Genomic DNA, 17,112 nt, shown 5'->3' on the forward strand with positions numbered 1-17,112 from the left:
CCCACATCATCGGAACAAGTTTTTAGTTCAGAAATAAAAATCGTTGTTCATCTTACCGTTGAGTATACCTCCGGTTGTAATCGTTGTAACGCCTTAAACTTTAATTAATGAAATTTGTGCACAAAAAAAAGGTTCAGAAATGAACATCGTTCCAAGTTCGGTGTGGGAATATAACTATAATAATCTGCCGGTGTGTCATGAAATTTAAATTGGCACTTTACCACCTAGCTTTTACCGTTAGGTTAGTGAAAGGCATAATTCCTTTTGATATATACAAGTATCGGATAATGAGCTGAATTTAAAATGAGTATACGTGGTTTATATACGAGTAAGGATATAATCAGGTAATAGTGTAATACCGTGATAGCATATAGACCACCTACGGAATTCCCCATATATTGGTCTACAACTCATTGTACTAGTGTCCACAGCTGATTGTCCTGATGTTTTCTCGTATCGTAGAATAATAAACGAGACATTGTAAATTCTATAATACTATAGTATATATTAACCTAATAAGATTTAGATTTTTCTACTGAAAATTTACTAATCCCACCACGACGTGGAATATAGGAATATTATATAGAAAACCATCAATGCATTTATTTTCATTGAAAAGGTTGGAAGCGAAAAAGGCAGAGTCGAATGGTAGGTAAGCTTTCTGGTTCGTGAGATTTGATTGATAAATTTGAAAGGTAGCTAAATATCTTACAGAGTCGTGTTCGTAGAAAAAACCTAAGTTGGCTTTTTTTTGTATTGGTTAATCAAACACAAGAAGTTAGAAAATCATCCTAGCTATAAATATACTAGACCATTCTCCTAACCCCGATATTTGACTATGTATTGTGACATTATTTTGATTAAAAACACTAGAAGTGGATGATGAGCAAATACACTTTCCGAAAACACACTGTATAGTCTGCTGATCTTTCAGCTGGTTGCTGGTACGACGACGTTAGAAAGAGATTTTGAATGTTTGAAACCTACCATTCTAGATAAAATGCACACATGTGAGAACATGTAATATTTTATATGGTTTATCTACTAGTTTCCAGAAATAGCTAAGTTTTAAGAAGCGAACGACATGGGACATCAAGAAACGAAAAATTTAAGACTTACCCAAAAACATCACATAATATTTTCAAGATTCAACATGTTTGTTAATTTCATAGGATAAGCGACTCAAGCGGTCGCTTATGACATCCAATTTTAAGGGGGGGGGGGGATATTTTATTTAACTTTCCATATTATTTTTTGTTAGTATTATATGTAAAATAGAATTTATAATTTTAATAAAGATATTATTAAAAAATAACATTACTATGAAACTTTGCTTATTAAATATATTAAGTCAGTACATTGTATAGCAATAACATATTTAAAAAGAAAATTTCATATTCTCAATAATTTTAATAAAATTGGAATTGAAATAGTTAAATGTTTAAGATAACATGGTACACATTAAACTTTATGAAAATATTTTCACTTATCATTAATAAAAGTGAAAGCATAAAAAGACCATCTCCATATGGTTTACTAATAGATGACTTCTTTTTATTGTGATTTAATTTTAGTAAGATTTCTGTTTTTAAGTTTCTCAAATAAATTTTGTATTTATTTTAATTTATTTTGATGAAATGTTAAGTTTATTTATTTTTAAAGAACTATGAAAGCTTTTATACAATTTATTTGTTTTATAGTTTACAATGAATAAATTATATATATGATAAAAATATAATTTATTAAAATTTTGTTCAGGACATCCAAAAACATTAGACCGGCACTGCTCATAAGATTTATGGCCTAGTGTAGATATGTACACCATGCTGTATATTTTCTGCACCAACACGTAGTTATCTTTTTTATTCGTCTAATTTTTTTTTAAATGATGGCTTAACGTTTATATTGTAATTTTCTACTTATCTTTTAGTCAAAAATATTCTTATATTCAAAAATCCCCTTACTATTATTTTAGGAGACCACTAATCAAATTAACCTTTTGCTCATGTGTTTATTACATGTGTGTCATTTCCTATGTGGCATCTCCACATTTCACCTCACACCAATTTTTCAAAAGCCCATCCTTGCCTAGAATATTTACCTCTCATGCCATTGTAATGGACATATGTTATAATCAAAAGGGAATAAATGTTATTAATACCCAATGCTTTGCGTGATGTGCTATACGTGATGTGCATATAGTTAATGTCCAATGTTTTACGTTCATGCTAAACCATAAACTACCTCTTATATGCCTCTTTTATATTTTATGTTTACAAAATATGTTTATAAAATAGAGTTATATTGCTCGCAGGAAATGACACTTTTATATGTCTGTTTTATAGTTTATGTTTATACAGACAATAACATTATGTATACTTCTTTTATATTTTGGTGCTGTATTCTTTCTCAACTGAAGTTATAATGCTGATACTAACATAAAATATATTTTTTTTCACCGTAGAATATATATATATATATTTTTGTTCCAAGAACATATATATTTATATATATATTGTTAATATAATGCTCATACTTATAATAGTTGTATGTCATATTTTCATACACATCCATCGTTTCGTGAAAACATATATTTTGAAGAATTGTTTTTATATTTTATGTGTATCGTAATTTTTATACTTTTGTATTTTTATAATACAATGAAGGCATAATTTAAAACGATTTAATGATAAAATAAATATCATTATTGAATATGAAATCTCGCAAATCATGAATATAAAATCTCCCAATTTCGTATGCCAGTCAAGGAATAATTATGATTGATTTATGATTCAGTCCCTAATCAGATCGTACATTATTATTTGCATTAATTTCTTGAATTTCCTGAATATGAAATCTCGCAAAGCATGATTGATTTAGGATTCAGTCCCTAATCAGATCGCACTCTTTCCGTATTAACTCAATCACCACGTAATTGAGGCTTAATTGATATGATTAGCGATATTTCTTTTAATGTTTCATATTTGTGGCATAGTCTTAGTTTTGATGTTACCATAATTATAAAAAATCTTTGTCACATTTGTTATAAAAGGAAAGCTAGGTGAGTAAATGGCTGTCTTTTGTTTTGTTATAAAAACTCTTTGTCACATTTCGTTGATACCCAACACAAATGGCTGTCTTTTGTTTTGTGCCTTTCAAAAATATCCTCGATGGATCGCGTAATCCTCATATTCTGATTGGTAATTCAATTTTTTTCTGTTCATGAAGTATCAAATATTGTTTAACTAGCAGCGTATTGTTATATAGTTGTTTTACTAATCCATTTTGGTTATCATAGATGTCATCGGACATGTTGTGCAAGTGGGTCGCATTCAGATGTTTTCAGTTAATGGAAAAGAGATCCCGAAGATTTCATTGCTGATGCAGAGTAAGTTCCGTTTAAAAATCATATTCAAATTTTTGTCACATAGTTGATATCCCTTATATATTAAAATAGAAGCACTTTTAGAGACTAACCTTATATTCATGTGTTATTAACAAGAATGACATTTTCTATATGGCAACACCATATTACTTCTCAACCTCTTTGTGTAAAAATCCTCTTCTTACTAGACTTATTACATTTTTTGCCATTGTGAAATAATAGTAGCTTAACATAATGTTTTAGTCATATTAATTGATATTAATTGGTTATGTGCATTGATATGGACGATAATATCAAATCCGATAGGGTTTTTATAATGTTATACGAAATTAATATGATAGTATATGATATCTATAGTCACAATTGATAGATTTTTGACTATATATATGATTCATATTTTTATAATATTATATTTCTTTACGACTCTAAATTATAAATGATATTTTTAGGGACTGAAAAATATAAATGATTCATAATTTTGTTTTTCTATAAAACTTTAGTGCATGACATTTATTTTGATGAATATTTTTTGTATTTTAAGGGATACATGACATTTATTTTTAGATAGACAATATAAATTGTTTTATATTATAATATCAAAATGTCGTATATAAAAATTTATGAGCAATCTTGAAAATTATAAAATACATTCAAAAAGGAATTCCATATTAAATTTATTGAAATCCCTAAATTTTTGCAAAAATACTTTTTGATTACAAAATTATCATAAATGATGACATATATATTGAAAATGGAAATTTATATAATTCTTTCCGATTAAATTTAAGGCAAACATCAATGTTTAATGTGGACTTCCTTAATTTATGCCATATGCATATAATACTTTTTATAATTATCTGAAAATCTCTGATTATAATCATATACGAAATTAATAAGATAGTCTAATATATATAGTCACAACTGATAGAGTTTTGACTATATATACAATTCATATTATTATAATATTTAACTTCTTTACGATTAATAAATGATACATGACAATTTTTAAGAGATTAGAAAATATACAAGAATCATAATTATGTTCTTCTATAAATCTTTAGTACATGACATTTATTTTGAATAATATTTTTTAGTTTATGAGATACATGATATTTATTTTGGATTGGACAATACAAACTGCTTTATATTGTAAAATCAAAGTCGTATATAAAACATTATGAGCTTACATTCAAAAAGGAATTACATATTAATTTTTTTGCATTCCCTTAAATTTTGCAATAATACTGTTCATTACAAAATTATCATAAATGGTGATAGACATTTCATTTGGAAATTTATATAATTATTTTCGACTAAATTTAAAGAACAAACCATTTTTAATGTGTAATTCCTTAATTTTCGCCATATGTTTATAATACTTTCTATTATTATCTTGAAATCTAAATTATAATCCTAAACGAAATTAATAGGATAATCTTATATATTAGTCACAAATGATAGAGTTTTGACTATGTATATACATTCATATTTTTATAATATTTGATTTCTTTATGCTTCATACCATTCTTTAGGGATTGGAAACTATGATTATAAAACTTTGGTATGTGACTTTTATTTTTATTAATATTTTTGTATTTTATGGGATACATGACATTATTTTGAGATAATATAAACTGTTTTATATTGTAAAATCAAATATTGTATATAAAAATTTTTTGAGCAATCTTGAAATATTATAAAATACATTTCAAAAAGGAATTTCCTATTAAATTTCTTCCAATCTCTTAATTTTGTGCAATAAATTGTTTTACGAAATTATTATAAATGGTGACATACATTAAATTTGGAAATTCATATAATTATTTCCGATTAAATTTAAGAAAAACATCAATTTTAATGTGGACTTCCTTAGTTTTTGCCCTATACATGTAATACTTTATATAATTATCTAGAAATCGACGAACAATTAGGGATTTACAACATTACTTTGTGGCAATATCTAAATATATCAGGTGATGAGAAAAGAGATCGAATCCAACATCCGAACCGTAGCCCATGATCTCATGTCCCATCAATATTTTTTTAGTAAAAACACTCTTTATAAATAAAAATAAATCAAAAGAAACTCATATGTATTTTGAGTCATAATGGATATTAAGGTTCGATAAAGGGTCTCTTTTACAATTTTGAGTCCTAATAAATCCACTAAATTTACTTCAATTTATTTATATTCTTCTTACAACTTTTATGTACTTCAAAATCAGTATGATTTTAATGAAATATAACGATTTAACTTCGATAATAAGACAATTACATTTGTCAACCATAATAAAATTATCATTATCCGGATACTTCAATAATTTTTTTGTTGATTGAAAAATTCAATAAACCTCTAATCCCAAGTTGGTTTTCCTTACATTAATCTGTATGACAACATTACTTATCCTAATTATACCAAATATAATATGTCATTTTTATGTTTTCAATATCTATAATTAAAATTTATAATTTCTTTTCCGTTCGCCTCGCACAGGGTGCGGGTGACCACCTAGTGGGTATTAAAGTTTTAGGGAGAATACTGAAGAGATAAGGAAAACTAGAGAAATAAACAAATTCATAACACATGCGACATTATAAATGAATAAGTCAAACGTAATAGCTAAATCACTGTTATTGTACTTATAATATATCAGTTATTTGAATATTAACCGATCACTAAATTTTGATCCGCGCTTCGAAAACGCGGATTTTTTAAATTTATAAAAAATAATATGAAGCGCGGGTTTTTTAAATTTATAAAAAATAATATGAAATAGTATTTGGGATTATACATCTTTATCTACAAAGTATGTATTATATTGAAACAGAGAATTTGTTTAAAATTATATAAATTAGGAGTTTGTTTATTTTAAATTTTGTATGTGCATTCTTATATATCTCTTTTTGAAGTCTGGAAATTTAATCTGAATTAAAAAAAACTCAACCAAAACCGATCCAAAAATATTTGTTTGGTTCGGGTCCAAATTCATAGCAAAGTACATATTGGATATTTCTTGTACATGCAGGTCTCGGTTGGGGTCTGGATCCTACCGAGACCTAATCGGATACTCAAAGTATGCAAAATATTTTGTGTGTATTAGGTATTTTTTGGTTTAACATGTCAGATTTTGGATAAAATTAGTTTAATCAGCCTTTTAAATATTTTTGGGCACTTTTGAGATTTTGGATGTTTATTCAGAGTTTGGGTTTTTTCTAGTTTTCTGGTACCTGAGTTTTTAGGGTCAAACTATGAAAACTGACTCAGATCCGGTATACACCAAAAAATTACATGTATTTTATATATATATATATTATAATATATATATATATTTAAATTATAGATACAAACCGATCAAGATATGAGAGAAACAAACACGTACCTTACACAAAGATCTAAACAAAATCTTAATTTAATTCTCATCAATTCATCTAAATATGATTACAAAAATATAAATATAATAAAAACAAAAAACAAATATAAAAAATTTAAATTTAAAATAAAAGAATATACCCGCCCTTCAAAAAGGCGGATCAAAATCTCAACGATCATTCGGAAGCTATGGCCCATATTTTTTCGTTAATCGTGGTAGTTGGAGAGTACACGTGAATGGCAGGTAGGTAAGATATGTGGTTTACAATGTTGGTTGATGATCGTATACGATATGTTAGTGTCACTGTAATACAATATTCGTTGGTAATATATACTTCTCACAGACTGCATCTTTTGTTAGTTTTGTCGTTTTGGTTATTCACAAAGTGGCAACTAGTCAATCTGCCATATAACGATCCGTCATATTAATCAACCATCAAATTTCAGCTGATTAATTTTGTTTTAGATCGATACACTTCATATATACTAGTATTTTTTATTTCATGGATTTTGTGTCCGCTGGTAAAACATTTTAAGTTGATCAATATCTGCCAAACGCAGCCGCAAAATTCGGGGTTGGAACAAGGGATGCAGATGGAGACGGATGGGTAGATCCGAATGCCACGTCTCGTGATTTATACCGCATTTGCTTTCTAAAGAACTTTTCTTTTAACGAAAAAGACGACCAAAAAATTAACAAAAGTACAACAAAAATAAATATGCATTTATTTTATTCAATTAAATTCTTTAAGAAATGATTGCTACGATGGAAATGAAATATATGTGAGAGTGCTTCGTGTAAGCAGGAGCCCCGCATAGTGAAACTTGAGAAATGAGATGGGTTGGGTATGGGTGATGGGTGATGGGTGATGGGTGGATGAAGAATTAACGACACTACTACTTCTAGAGTGAACAGGACACTAACCCTTTTTCCATTGTAGACGGATAAATGAACACAACATGATTCTTGGACGTGACATAAACTATTTATGGGTTTGATTGTTAACTATTTATGTAACGTGTATTAGGATCGTTTTAATTTATCTTATTAAAACAGAAATATTCTATTAGACCTAACATTTATTTTGTAAGTTTTTAAATTAAATACACCTTTATACTTTATAGTTATACTTACATTAAATCATTAATGTTTCTTTCTTTATACTACTATCTATGTTTCCAAACAATATATTTATTTCTTTATACTACTATCAATGTTTCCAAACAATATATTTTTTATACTACTATCAATGTTTCCAAACAATACAATAATTAATCTTAGTTATGTTATATCTATCATTTTCTTTTTAAAATTTTGTAGAAACGTCATAATTTCATACTCACTCTGTTCCAAAATAAGTAAGTTTTGAGGTTTTTACACGTTGATTAAGAAATTACAAACTTTTATTCTATTTTTCTCGTTTATCTAAAAACAATAATGATTAAAGTAATTTCAACCAATAAACAATTATACTACAGAATATAAATAACTAAAAATATTAAAATGCATTTATTTTTTACCTAGAAACTTGAAAACATCACTTAAAATAGAACAAAAAATTTCTCTAAAACTCCACTTAAAGTGGGACGGAGAGAGTAAAATGTAAAATAATGAACTTTAAAATTTGGAGTATAAGATTACAAATTATGAAATTATTACAATTTAAATCAAATTAGATTACATATCGGTCATCCAACAGTTCAATCGGTTAGTCTCGGGTTTTAGTAATTTTTTTTAATATGAATATTTTAAAAACCTAAATTGAATTGTCAGATCTCCGAATTAACCGGTATAATCACAATCGGGTTGAATTTAAAACACTGATTTAAATGCAAAAATATTTTAGATACACATTTTTAAAAATTACCAAAATATTTGTTAAGTTATTAGTGAAATTTTTCATCGTAAAATATTCCGCGCTTCCAAAGCGCGGATCAAGATCTAGTAGTTGTTAAATTGTAAAACCGGTAATATATTTAGCTTTCCGTTTTTGGTATCGCTTATGGTTCTCTTTCACACGGAAATTCTCGCAATTCTGTACCACCGAATCAAATTCATAAGCCATAACTTTTTTTTGTGCAGATTCATAAGCCATAACTTTTTTTTTCCTGTGCACATTCATAAGTCATAACTAATTCTGTAAAAGTAAGGGAAATAATTTTGTAGTTAATGATTTTTATTTTTGAGATGGAAAAAATGAAAAGAAAACAAATGGTGGAAGAAACACGTCCGAAACAAGCAGAATAAATAAATTTACATATCTGTCGAGTTACCGTACATGGACAATTAATTCTTTTAATTTATTCATTCTGAATATTTATTTCAAGCCACTACCAAAAAAAATGATTTAACATCATTTATTTTGTTCTGTTTGGATTCGGTTTATTTTCTTAATAAAAAGGTATTCTTGCCTTACTATTGCATGCAACGTACATACAGAGCTGGTTCTTATAATTGAGATCTTAGATTTTCTTTTTTTGTGTGTTTAAGATCCTAACATGAATTCAAGCGAAAATAACTTCAGGCTAAACATATACACTACTACCAATATGATAAACAAGAACTTGTTATTTTTGGGGCGCCCTAAAGTATTCTATTTTGGTGAGGCACGAGGCAAATGCCTTGCTCTGCATGTAACAGCTCATATATTGTGGCACCCCCCAATATAAATTGCTCAAAAAAAGCACACAACAATCTGGTATGTATTTTTGTCTTTTATATTCTACAGCTTCTGCTGTATAGATATGTTTAATTTGTAGCTTCTAGCATGTTACGTAGGATGCTGCTATAGTAGTTAGCTTTTAAACGCAGCTTTCTTGCTTATTCCAGGTGATCCGAGGGAAGCCAGTCTTCAAATTCACATCCTGGTTTCATATTTGACTCAACGGCCTATAAGTAGAATTGGCCAAGTCCTTTATAAGTTATAAGTCTCATACATTTTTTTATGTAGGATTTTATCTCCAACACGTTTCTTCGAGATAATGATGTTTATAACTATTAATCTTGTAGAATTCATCATATCTCTCTTAGGTTGACCGGATCACCGTCCATGATGGATTTATGGGTTAGGGTGTGGATCCGTTCTAATACCATAATAAATTTTACGGGCTTTCAACTTAAAACTAATTGACGGTAAGTAGAATACTCCAAATCTTATTTCTATATAGGATCTTCTCGATCTCCAACAAAAAGTGTGCGAGAAGACCGAATTTAACGGTCTGATTCACAACATCGGACACAGCTAGAGGACGGGTGGTGTCTCTGAAACCACTTTTGGTTGGTTCACATATATAGCAATGGTTTATACTTTCGAGCACCAATGTTAACTAACCCTCTCAAACGATCATTATTGTTGATAAGGCTTTCTCAAGATTTATTTTATAAGCGTGATAGATATATACATGTTATAAAATCTCTGAAACTTAGATGTGAGACAGTGAGAGGAGCTGTACTTAATAAGAAATTGAGGATGGAGAATGGGGCAATCAAACCCAAGAATCTCCAAAGGGGAAGCGAAGGAAGTTTCTGTTTGTTAGATGATGCATTAGTTTGGAAAATGTAGGAGAGCATGAAATTATTTAAACTACACGTGCAAACTATAGAACTAACTAGATACTAATAATCCTAAGGACAAACTAAGGAGCTAGCTTCCATATTTATTTATATGATTATAACAAAGTCTATAAATGGTTTACGAACCCAAACACTCGGCTTACTAGTATTGCGAGATAAAACACTAAAGGATCATATACATTAACACCAAAAGCAGATGGGCATTCAAAACTCTCTTCCTGAGACAGAAGGTTATACAAAGGGTTGGTGTAATATGGGTCCAAGCTTACAGGGTTGGTGTAATATGGGCCCAGCTTCACAGGTAAGCTTGGACCCATCTGACCTGACCTGACCCGAATCCGACCCGTTTGTCGTTTAAAACGAAGTCTCGCATCTATTACTTTATACTCTTATCAACGGCAAGAGAAGAATAATAATTTTGATTCGCCGTTCCAATTCAAAAAAAAAAAAATCGAAATTCGTCGTGGGAGCTATTTCAGATAGGTAAACCTTTCGTGCTCGCTTGAATCTAACTATGAACTCTACTATCCTCTCTGTATCATATCATTCCTCGTTGAAATTGGATTTCTAGTCTGATAGTTTTTTTTTTTTGTTTTCCCCAATTACATACCATAAATCGTTATCGAATTTTGTTATTTTAGTGCATGGATGTCTGTAACACGCATGGATGACTAACATGCGTGTTTAGTTGTAAAATGTTTTTTTTTTTTTTTTTTGGCAGTGGGGTGATATCTATCTATAAATGTGGAGTAGGTCGGGAAGTTTGTCAGGAAGAAGTAGCTCGGCTTGTAGTTCCACAAGTGATTGCCAAAACAACTCCTTTGATGCTGCTGACGAGCTTCTGCAGATTGGGTCAAGACGCATTCAGGTTTTTCAATCCCCACCCCCGGCTCTTTTATTTATACCTATATGTTGATGATGAAACCAACCAAGCTGAGTTTTGGTTTGTGAATGTGGCAGCTAAGGATAGAGAAGGACATGCTCAAAGAGTCCCAGCCTCATAGTATCGAACTAGTCAGAGTATTATTCTTCTTCCTCTTCTTCTTGTTTAGTGTTATCAACATTTTGAGGGTTTTTGTCATTCTAATTGGTTGAGTTCTCGGACATATTTGATCTTGTCTTTACCCTCAGAGGTTGGAACTCCACACCAAGTCATTATCGAAATCTCGTTTAGAAGACACGGCTAGAATTAGGACCATGGAGAAAGACTTGTTGAATTGCTATAAAGAGATTGGTAGAAACTCCCTATTTGACCCAATCAGTTTAGTCTCTTTGCTCAACTAATTATATGTTTATTTGTTGTTCTTTTGTTGTCCTGTAGATTACTTGCGAGATCAGCTTACTTTTAGAAGCAAGGAAGTGAGTTATCTCAATGAGCATGTGAACAGTCTTGAATGCAAATTGGCTGAATCAAGGAACTTGGAAGAAGAAGTTAACTCTTTGAGAGAGGAGTTGTGTTTGTCTAGATCCGAGCATTTGTTGTTGTTGCAAGAACTCGAGAGTAAAGAAACGGAGCTACAGTGTTCATCTCTTTCTGTGGAGAAACTGGAGGAGACCATCTCATCCTTGACATTGGAGTCCTTGTTTGAGATAGAAAGCATGAAGCTCGATATAACAGCGTTGGAGCAAGCACTTGTTGATGCAATGAAGATCCAAGAAGAAAGCGTCCTAGAAAAAGATCACCTAAGAGGGATAATCAGAGAGATCCATTTGCAGTCACAAGAGGCGGAAAAGAAAGCCAAGTCCTTTGAGAAGCAAAACGAAGAGCTAAGGGAGAGCATGGCCGCCGCTGAAAAGAGTATCAAAGAGTTCTTACACCGTGCTAAAGAACGGCTTGAAAGTGAGGAAGATCAACAACAACCCCTAAATGCAGAGTGCTTCTTCGCTGAATTGAGCCATCTGTTTCCAGTGTCTAGTGAAGTTCGGTAGGTCTCAGCTTAGTAACTATTTTTTTTTACGACTAGTTGTTGAGTTATCCGCGTTTCTAACAATGTTGGTTTTGTGTCTCACAGCGAATGCTTTGATGCAGTCATCAAGAAACTAGGAGTTTCCCGGAACGAAACTTTGATTGATAAAATGGAGGGCATGGGGAAACAGATACAGCTGCACGAAGATCTTGTGAAACTGCTGAAGGTACTTAGAAAAAAAATTATATTTCCTATCTATCGCACCATTACACAACTCTCATGAAACTGGTAAATATCTAACTAGTTTTGCTGTGATCTTTCTTTGGTATGCATAGGAGGAGCTGAAACAGGAGAAACTGAAGGCGAAGGAAGAAGGGGAAGAACTTACGCAAGAAATGGCTGAACTAAGGTATAAGATGACTTGTTTACTCGACGAAGAACGAAAACGCCGCGTGTGTATAGAACAAGCATCATTACAGAGAATTGCAGAACTAGAAGCACAGGTACTACTTAATTTAAGATGCTTTCCTTTTTTTCTTTCTGTCAAGCATGCGAAAAATGAAAGATTATCTTACTAACCCCTGAGAATCTAACTGCTCCTTTTATGTTCTGTTGTTGAAGATAAAGAGAGAGACGAACAAGGGCTCTTCCACTGATATGCTGCCTCTTTCTGGGTCATGAAAAATCGCAAGATGGTCAGGAATCTCATCTCGAAAAGAATAATAACCATACACTAAACTCAGCAGCTGCAATTCAGACTCTTCCTCCAACAAGGTTTCCACCTTAGTTCTCCATGCTTGGAAGGTGATGGGATCTTAATCACACATCAAATCGCAGGATGGTGAGGAATCCAGAGACTTAAAGTGGCTGGAGAGCCGAACAACAGAGGTCTGAGTTAAATCATTTGACTAAATGTCTTGAAGAATCTAGATTTACTGATTTAGAGATTGTTTCTGGTTCTTTTAGCTTTTAGAATGTGCCTAGATTGCTTGGAACAGTGAGTGTATGCATATTCTTTGTTCGTTTTTTGATAGAGAAAAAGGGCATGATGCGAAGCTAGTTTTAAAGCTAACAATTATATCCCTTATCACCCCTTTGGGTGTTGTTTCGCCAGCTTCTTTAATCTTCATCGTTGAAGAGAGATTGTTCCATATGTGAGAAATGTAACGTAGTATATTAAGTGTAAGAGCAGCTTATACCAAACAAACATATAAGCTGAACAATACACATTGCAGTGTCTCATATATGTAGTGAATTCACTATAGGTTGTCCTCTCATATCCACGTCATTGATCCAAACATTTGCACATGATTGCACAATCTCTTAAGAGATCAAATATTTTAACAAGTTGTATTTGGTAAGGTTCAGGTGTCGTACATGGCTCACACATTTGTGTGTGTTGAGTCTTGTTCATCGTTGGAAGAAACGAAATGAATTAGACGACGTCATAGAGGACTTATTAGGTAGCTTGGGATTGGACAACATTTGCTTCTTCTCTTAGGAACTCTGTTTTCAGAGGCATATTGTTTATGTTTGTTCTAATTTCTAACATAGCTATACATTACAGGTGAATCAGCTGTATGACTGAAAAAAAACATTTACTTAACTTATGGTCTATTCTTTTTTTTTTTTATAGTTATAGGCTAATATAGCGTTCCAAAAAAAAATTATAGGCTATATCATTCCCCTTATATTATTTGAGTTAAGTACTCTTACACAATTTATGTGTTAATTTTGTTGAAAGTTCTATTTTTATTTGGTCTATCACATCAACATTATAGATATTTCTTATTCTATTATAATGATGAGATTCTATAAAATCATTTGATGAGATCACATATGTTAAGGTTTATTTGTTAGAACCATTAATTAAGTAGCTTATTATGGAGTGATCATTTTTGTGATAAAATAAAAGGATACATGCATATATGTTATGATATATTTATGAGTGTATGTATACTTTTGGTAATTTCTAATTTGAGGCGAAACTAAAAGTTAAATATTTTATGAATCAATGATTATAGTTATCAAAGTAAAAAAAAAAGTTATCAAAGTAACTAGCAGAAAATACATAAAATTTCTACATCTTCATCACTAGAGAACTTAAGTCACATAGGGTTTTATTGTAAAAGTTCATTTTCCTAAATCTTGAATTGCTCTTTCTCCCCAAAAGAAATTGTCTTTGTGAAAAAAAAAAAAATTGTCTTTGTGAGGATTTCATCCTTTTCTTTGTCTTTCTCTGTGTTTTAAAAAAAGGAATCGACTAGTTGACCGAACAACTCCAAGAGTTAGTTAAGGAAAAACCGGAAATTACCAAATCACAATCACACGAGGCATCAACAAACGTGTACTGACAATAACAAACACACACAAGAAAATAAGTAGACAACAAGAGCCTGATCATGTCAAAGCACGCATTCACACACACACATGTACAAGTACAACAAAAGAGCTTGATCATGTCAAAGCACGCATTACACACAGAGAGAGAGCGAGGTACAAGTACAGCAAGAACCTGATCATGTCAAAGCACGTGATCACACTTGCGTTAAGGGGAGCCTTCTGTGGGCTAGAACTATACACGAAACACCCACAAACCATTGACGAGTCTGGAAGAAACTCGTGTCGGAGAAAAATATAGGTGCTACTAACTTATAGAAAGCAGCGAAAACAATAGCGATATAGAGCTCTTCTAGAATCGACATTTTATTTTCAGTGAACATGTGAGGTAGCTGGCTCTTAACATCATCAACAATCGCGTCAACAAGATTGCTATCAATGCTGCAATATCAATAAAGAACCATTCTCCACATCAGATAGTCTAGCTACATACTACATAACGATTTTGTTCACAAAAAAAAAAACCTCAACCGATAATATTTAAAGACTATACAGAGGGAACATGGACCCGTCCTGTCCAATAATTAAGGGGCCTATTTTTCCAATAAAAATAATAAATTTTTAATTACTAGCAAATATTTTAAAAATTCATACGTATATTTTCGTGTTTTGTTAACAAATTTTATGTAGAAACAGAGAAATAATTTTTAAAATATACTTTTATAAAAAACTAAAATATGTGATTTAAAGGGTCCAGATTTTTTTTCCTTTTTACCTAAGAGTCCATAATAAAATTGAACCTGACCATACCTGATACTTTGTGAGGTGAAGCCGGTGTTGGAGGAAACAGACTTCACAGAACTCTTCCAACTTTCTGCGGTATTCCTCTCTTTAGAGGACAGTCTCTGCACCGTTTCTTCAAAACAGCTTCCAAATTTACCTGTGAAACTTTTCACGTCGGTTGTGTTCACCCTGTAGAAGACAGGGATCACTCTGAGTTTGCCGCCCTTCACGCGCTTATCTATCCTCGCCACCTCATTTAAGCACCACTCTGACTCCGAGAACCGGTCAGAGAATATCACAAGTGCTATTTTCGAGTCGTCGATCCTCTTGAAGAGGTTTTCAAGGGATCTCCCTTTCAGCTCATGGGTATCTATGAAAACGTTGACCCTTGCATCTTCCAAAGCTTTCACTACATGGCTCACGAAGCCGTTGCGTAGTTCTTCTCCCCGGAAACTGACAAACAGCTGAGGTCGCGATGGTTGTTGGCAAACAACCGCAAAATAGACAAAAAAAGATAAGAATAAAAGAACATAAAAAAGTCCGATATCTGAAATCAGGAACGGCGGAGGACCAACTCGTTTAACCATGTGTTTTGATAGAGTTTGGTGAGGGTATAGGTTTGTCAAACTAAGCCAACAACTGAACAAGAGAAAATGGAAAACCCTATATAAAAAGTTGGTAGATGATCAGGTAGAGCCTTCTTATTAGATCATCTCCAATCGAATCATTTTAAAAAAATATAAATTTATTCTAATCATACTCTACTTTTAAATGAATGATAAAGCTACGAGAACAAAATATTCTATTTGTGATTATCAGCTGGGTTTATGATAGTTGGTGTATTAGTGGAGGAGGCTCCGTGTTAGAAGACAAGTTAAGTCGATGTGGGTGATATTTGAGGTCGTATTTACTGGCGGCTAATTAGCTATTCCGAAAAATATTTTGTGTTTTTTTAGCTTATGTGATTTGTGACAGAAAATGGGTGAGAAACAGAAGAATTTCAGAAGAGAAGAGAAAAGATTAAATATTTTGTTATTTGAATAAGTCTTCAATGCAAATACTCTGGATACTTATAGCACCAAAGCTTCTAAGTTAAGAATGAACCTAAGCCCATAACCACTCTGATCAGAGCCGGCCCGTGGGCCAAGCAAAAGAAGCAATGGCTTCCAGCCGCCATTTTTATAAACAAAATCCGGCCACATTCTTTGAGAAAAATGCTTTAGTCTAGTGGTATAACATAAAGTGTAAGGTAATGTTGGATTGTAACCCGGGTTCGATATTCCCTTTATGCGGCCACTTTTTTTGATTTTGCTTCTAGCCTCCTAAACTCTAGGACCGGCTCTGACTCTGATGCAATGTTAGTGACAGCCAAATTACCAAACTTATCATTACTAAAGAGTTGTTTCCATTCCCTTAATCAAGCTTGACCTCTCTTCCTTGAATTGTTGTTCTGGTGGCCTAAGAGAGTGAAAAAACTCAGAGATGGAAGGTAAAACCCTCACTCTTACAACCGACTCAACACCATAATCACTCTCCACTGTCTCTTGAATAACAATCTGCCCCAGACCTTTCTGAATCCGATCTGCAGCAGTGAGGACTCGTATGACCTCCGGGCTCCGACTGTGATACCCAAATGAAGTTTAGTGTTAGCCACCACAACTGCAACATTAGGTTTATCCTTCTAAATTTATCTGGGTCTTTCGACTGTGTTTACCAATACCTACAAGTACAACGGACATAAATATATCATATA

At 31.8% G+C, this 17,112-nt stretch overlaps 2 protein-coding genes across 3 annotated transcripts; one reads left to right on the forward strand and one right to left on the reverse strand.

Moving 5' to 3' along the window:
• Positions 1–10,718: 10,718 nt before the first annotated feature.
• On the forward strand, positions 10,719–13,328 carry LOC108814743 (uncharacterized). Of its 2 annotated transcripts, none has more exons than XM_018587366.2 (8): positions 10,719–10,812; positions 11,051–11,197; positions 11,290–11,349; positions 11,461–11,563; positions 11,651–12,254; positions 12,342–12,462; positions 12,572–12,739; positions 12,858–13,328. In XM_018587366.2, the coding sequence occupies exons 2-8, from the start codon at positions 11,072–11,074 to the stop codon at positions 12,915–12,917; spliced, it is 1,242 nt and encodes a 413-aa protein (XP_018442868.1). In that variant the 5' UTR covers positions 10,719–10,812; positions 11,051–11,071; the 3' UTR covers positions 12,918–13,328. The 2 variants fall into 2 exon arrangements, with proteins under 2 accessions (XP_018442868.1, XP_018442869.1); XM_018587367.2 differs by having other exon boundaries at positions 10,733–10,812; positions 11,083–11,197.
• A 1,196-nt stretch (positions 13,329–14,524) lies between these two features.
• LOC108817172 (TIR domain-containing protein-like) lies at positions 14,525–16,193 on the reverse strand. The gene is made up of 2 exons (XM_018589789.2): positions 15,387–16,193; positions 14,525–15,017 (listed from the first exon to the last, which is right to left on the reverse strand). The coding sequence occupies exons 1-2, from the start codon at positions 15,944–15,946 to the stop codon at positions 14,774–14,776; spliced, it is 804 nt and encodes a 267-aa protein (XP_018445291.1). The 5' UTR covers positions 15,947–16,193; the 3' UTR covers positions 14,525–14,773.
• Between the last annotated feature and the right edge of the window lie 919 nt (positions 16,194–17,112).

Source organism: Raphanus sativus, chromosome 7 (genome assembly GCF_000801105.2).
Source record: "Raphanus sativus cultivar WK10039 chromosome 7, ASM80110v3, whole genome shotgun sequence".
Taxonomy (NCBI): domain Eukaryota; kingdom Viridiplantae; phylum Streptophyta; class Magnoliopsida; order Brassicales; family Brassicaceae; genus Raphanus; species Raphanus sativus.

Bases quoted from the DNA above. Each gene is read 5' to 3' on its own strand.
- LOC108814743 (XM_018587366.2), top strand. From the start codon at position 11,072: ATGTGGAGTAGGTCGGGAAGTTTGTCAGGAAGAAGTAGCTCGGCTTGT. The intron at 11,350-11,460 runs GTATTATTCTTC...CTTTACCCTCAG, and splicing joins ATAGTATCGAACTAGTCAGA to AGGTTGGAACTCCACACCAA. The intron at 11,564-11,650 runs GTAGAAACTCCC...GTTGTCCTGTAG, and splicing joins GAATTGCTATAAAGAGATTG to ATTACTTGCGAGATCAGCTT.
- LOC108817172 (XM_018589789.2), bottom strand. From the start codon at position 15,946: ATGGTTAAACGAGTTGGTCCTCCGCCGTTCCTGATTTCAGATATCGGA. The intron at 15,018-15,386 runs GTATGGTCAGGT...TTGATATTGCAG, and splicing joins TTCACCTCACAAAGTATCAG to CATTGATAGCAATCTTGTTG.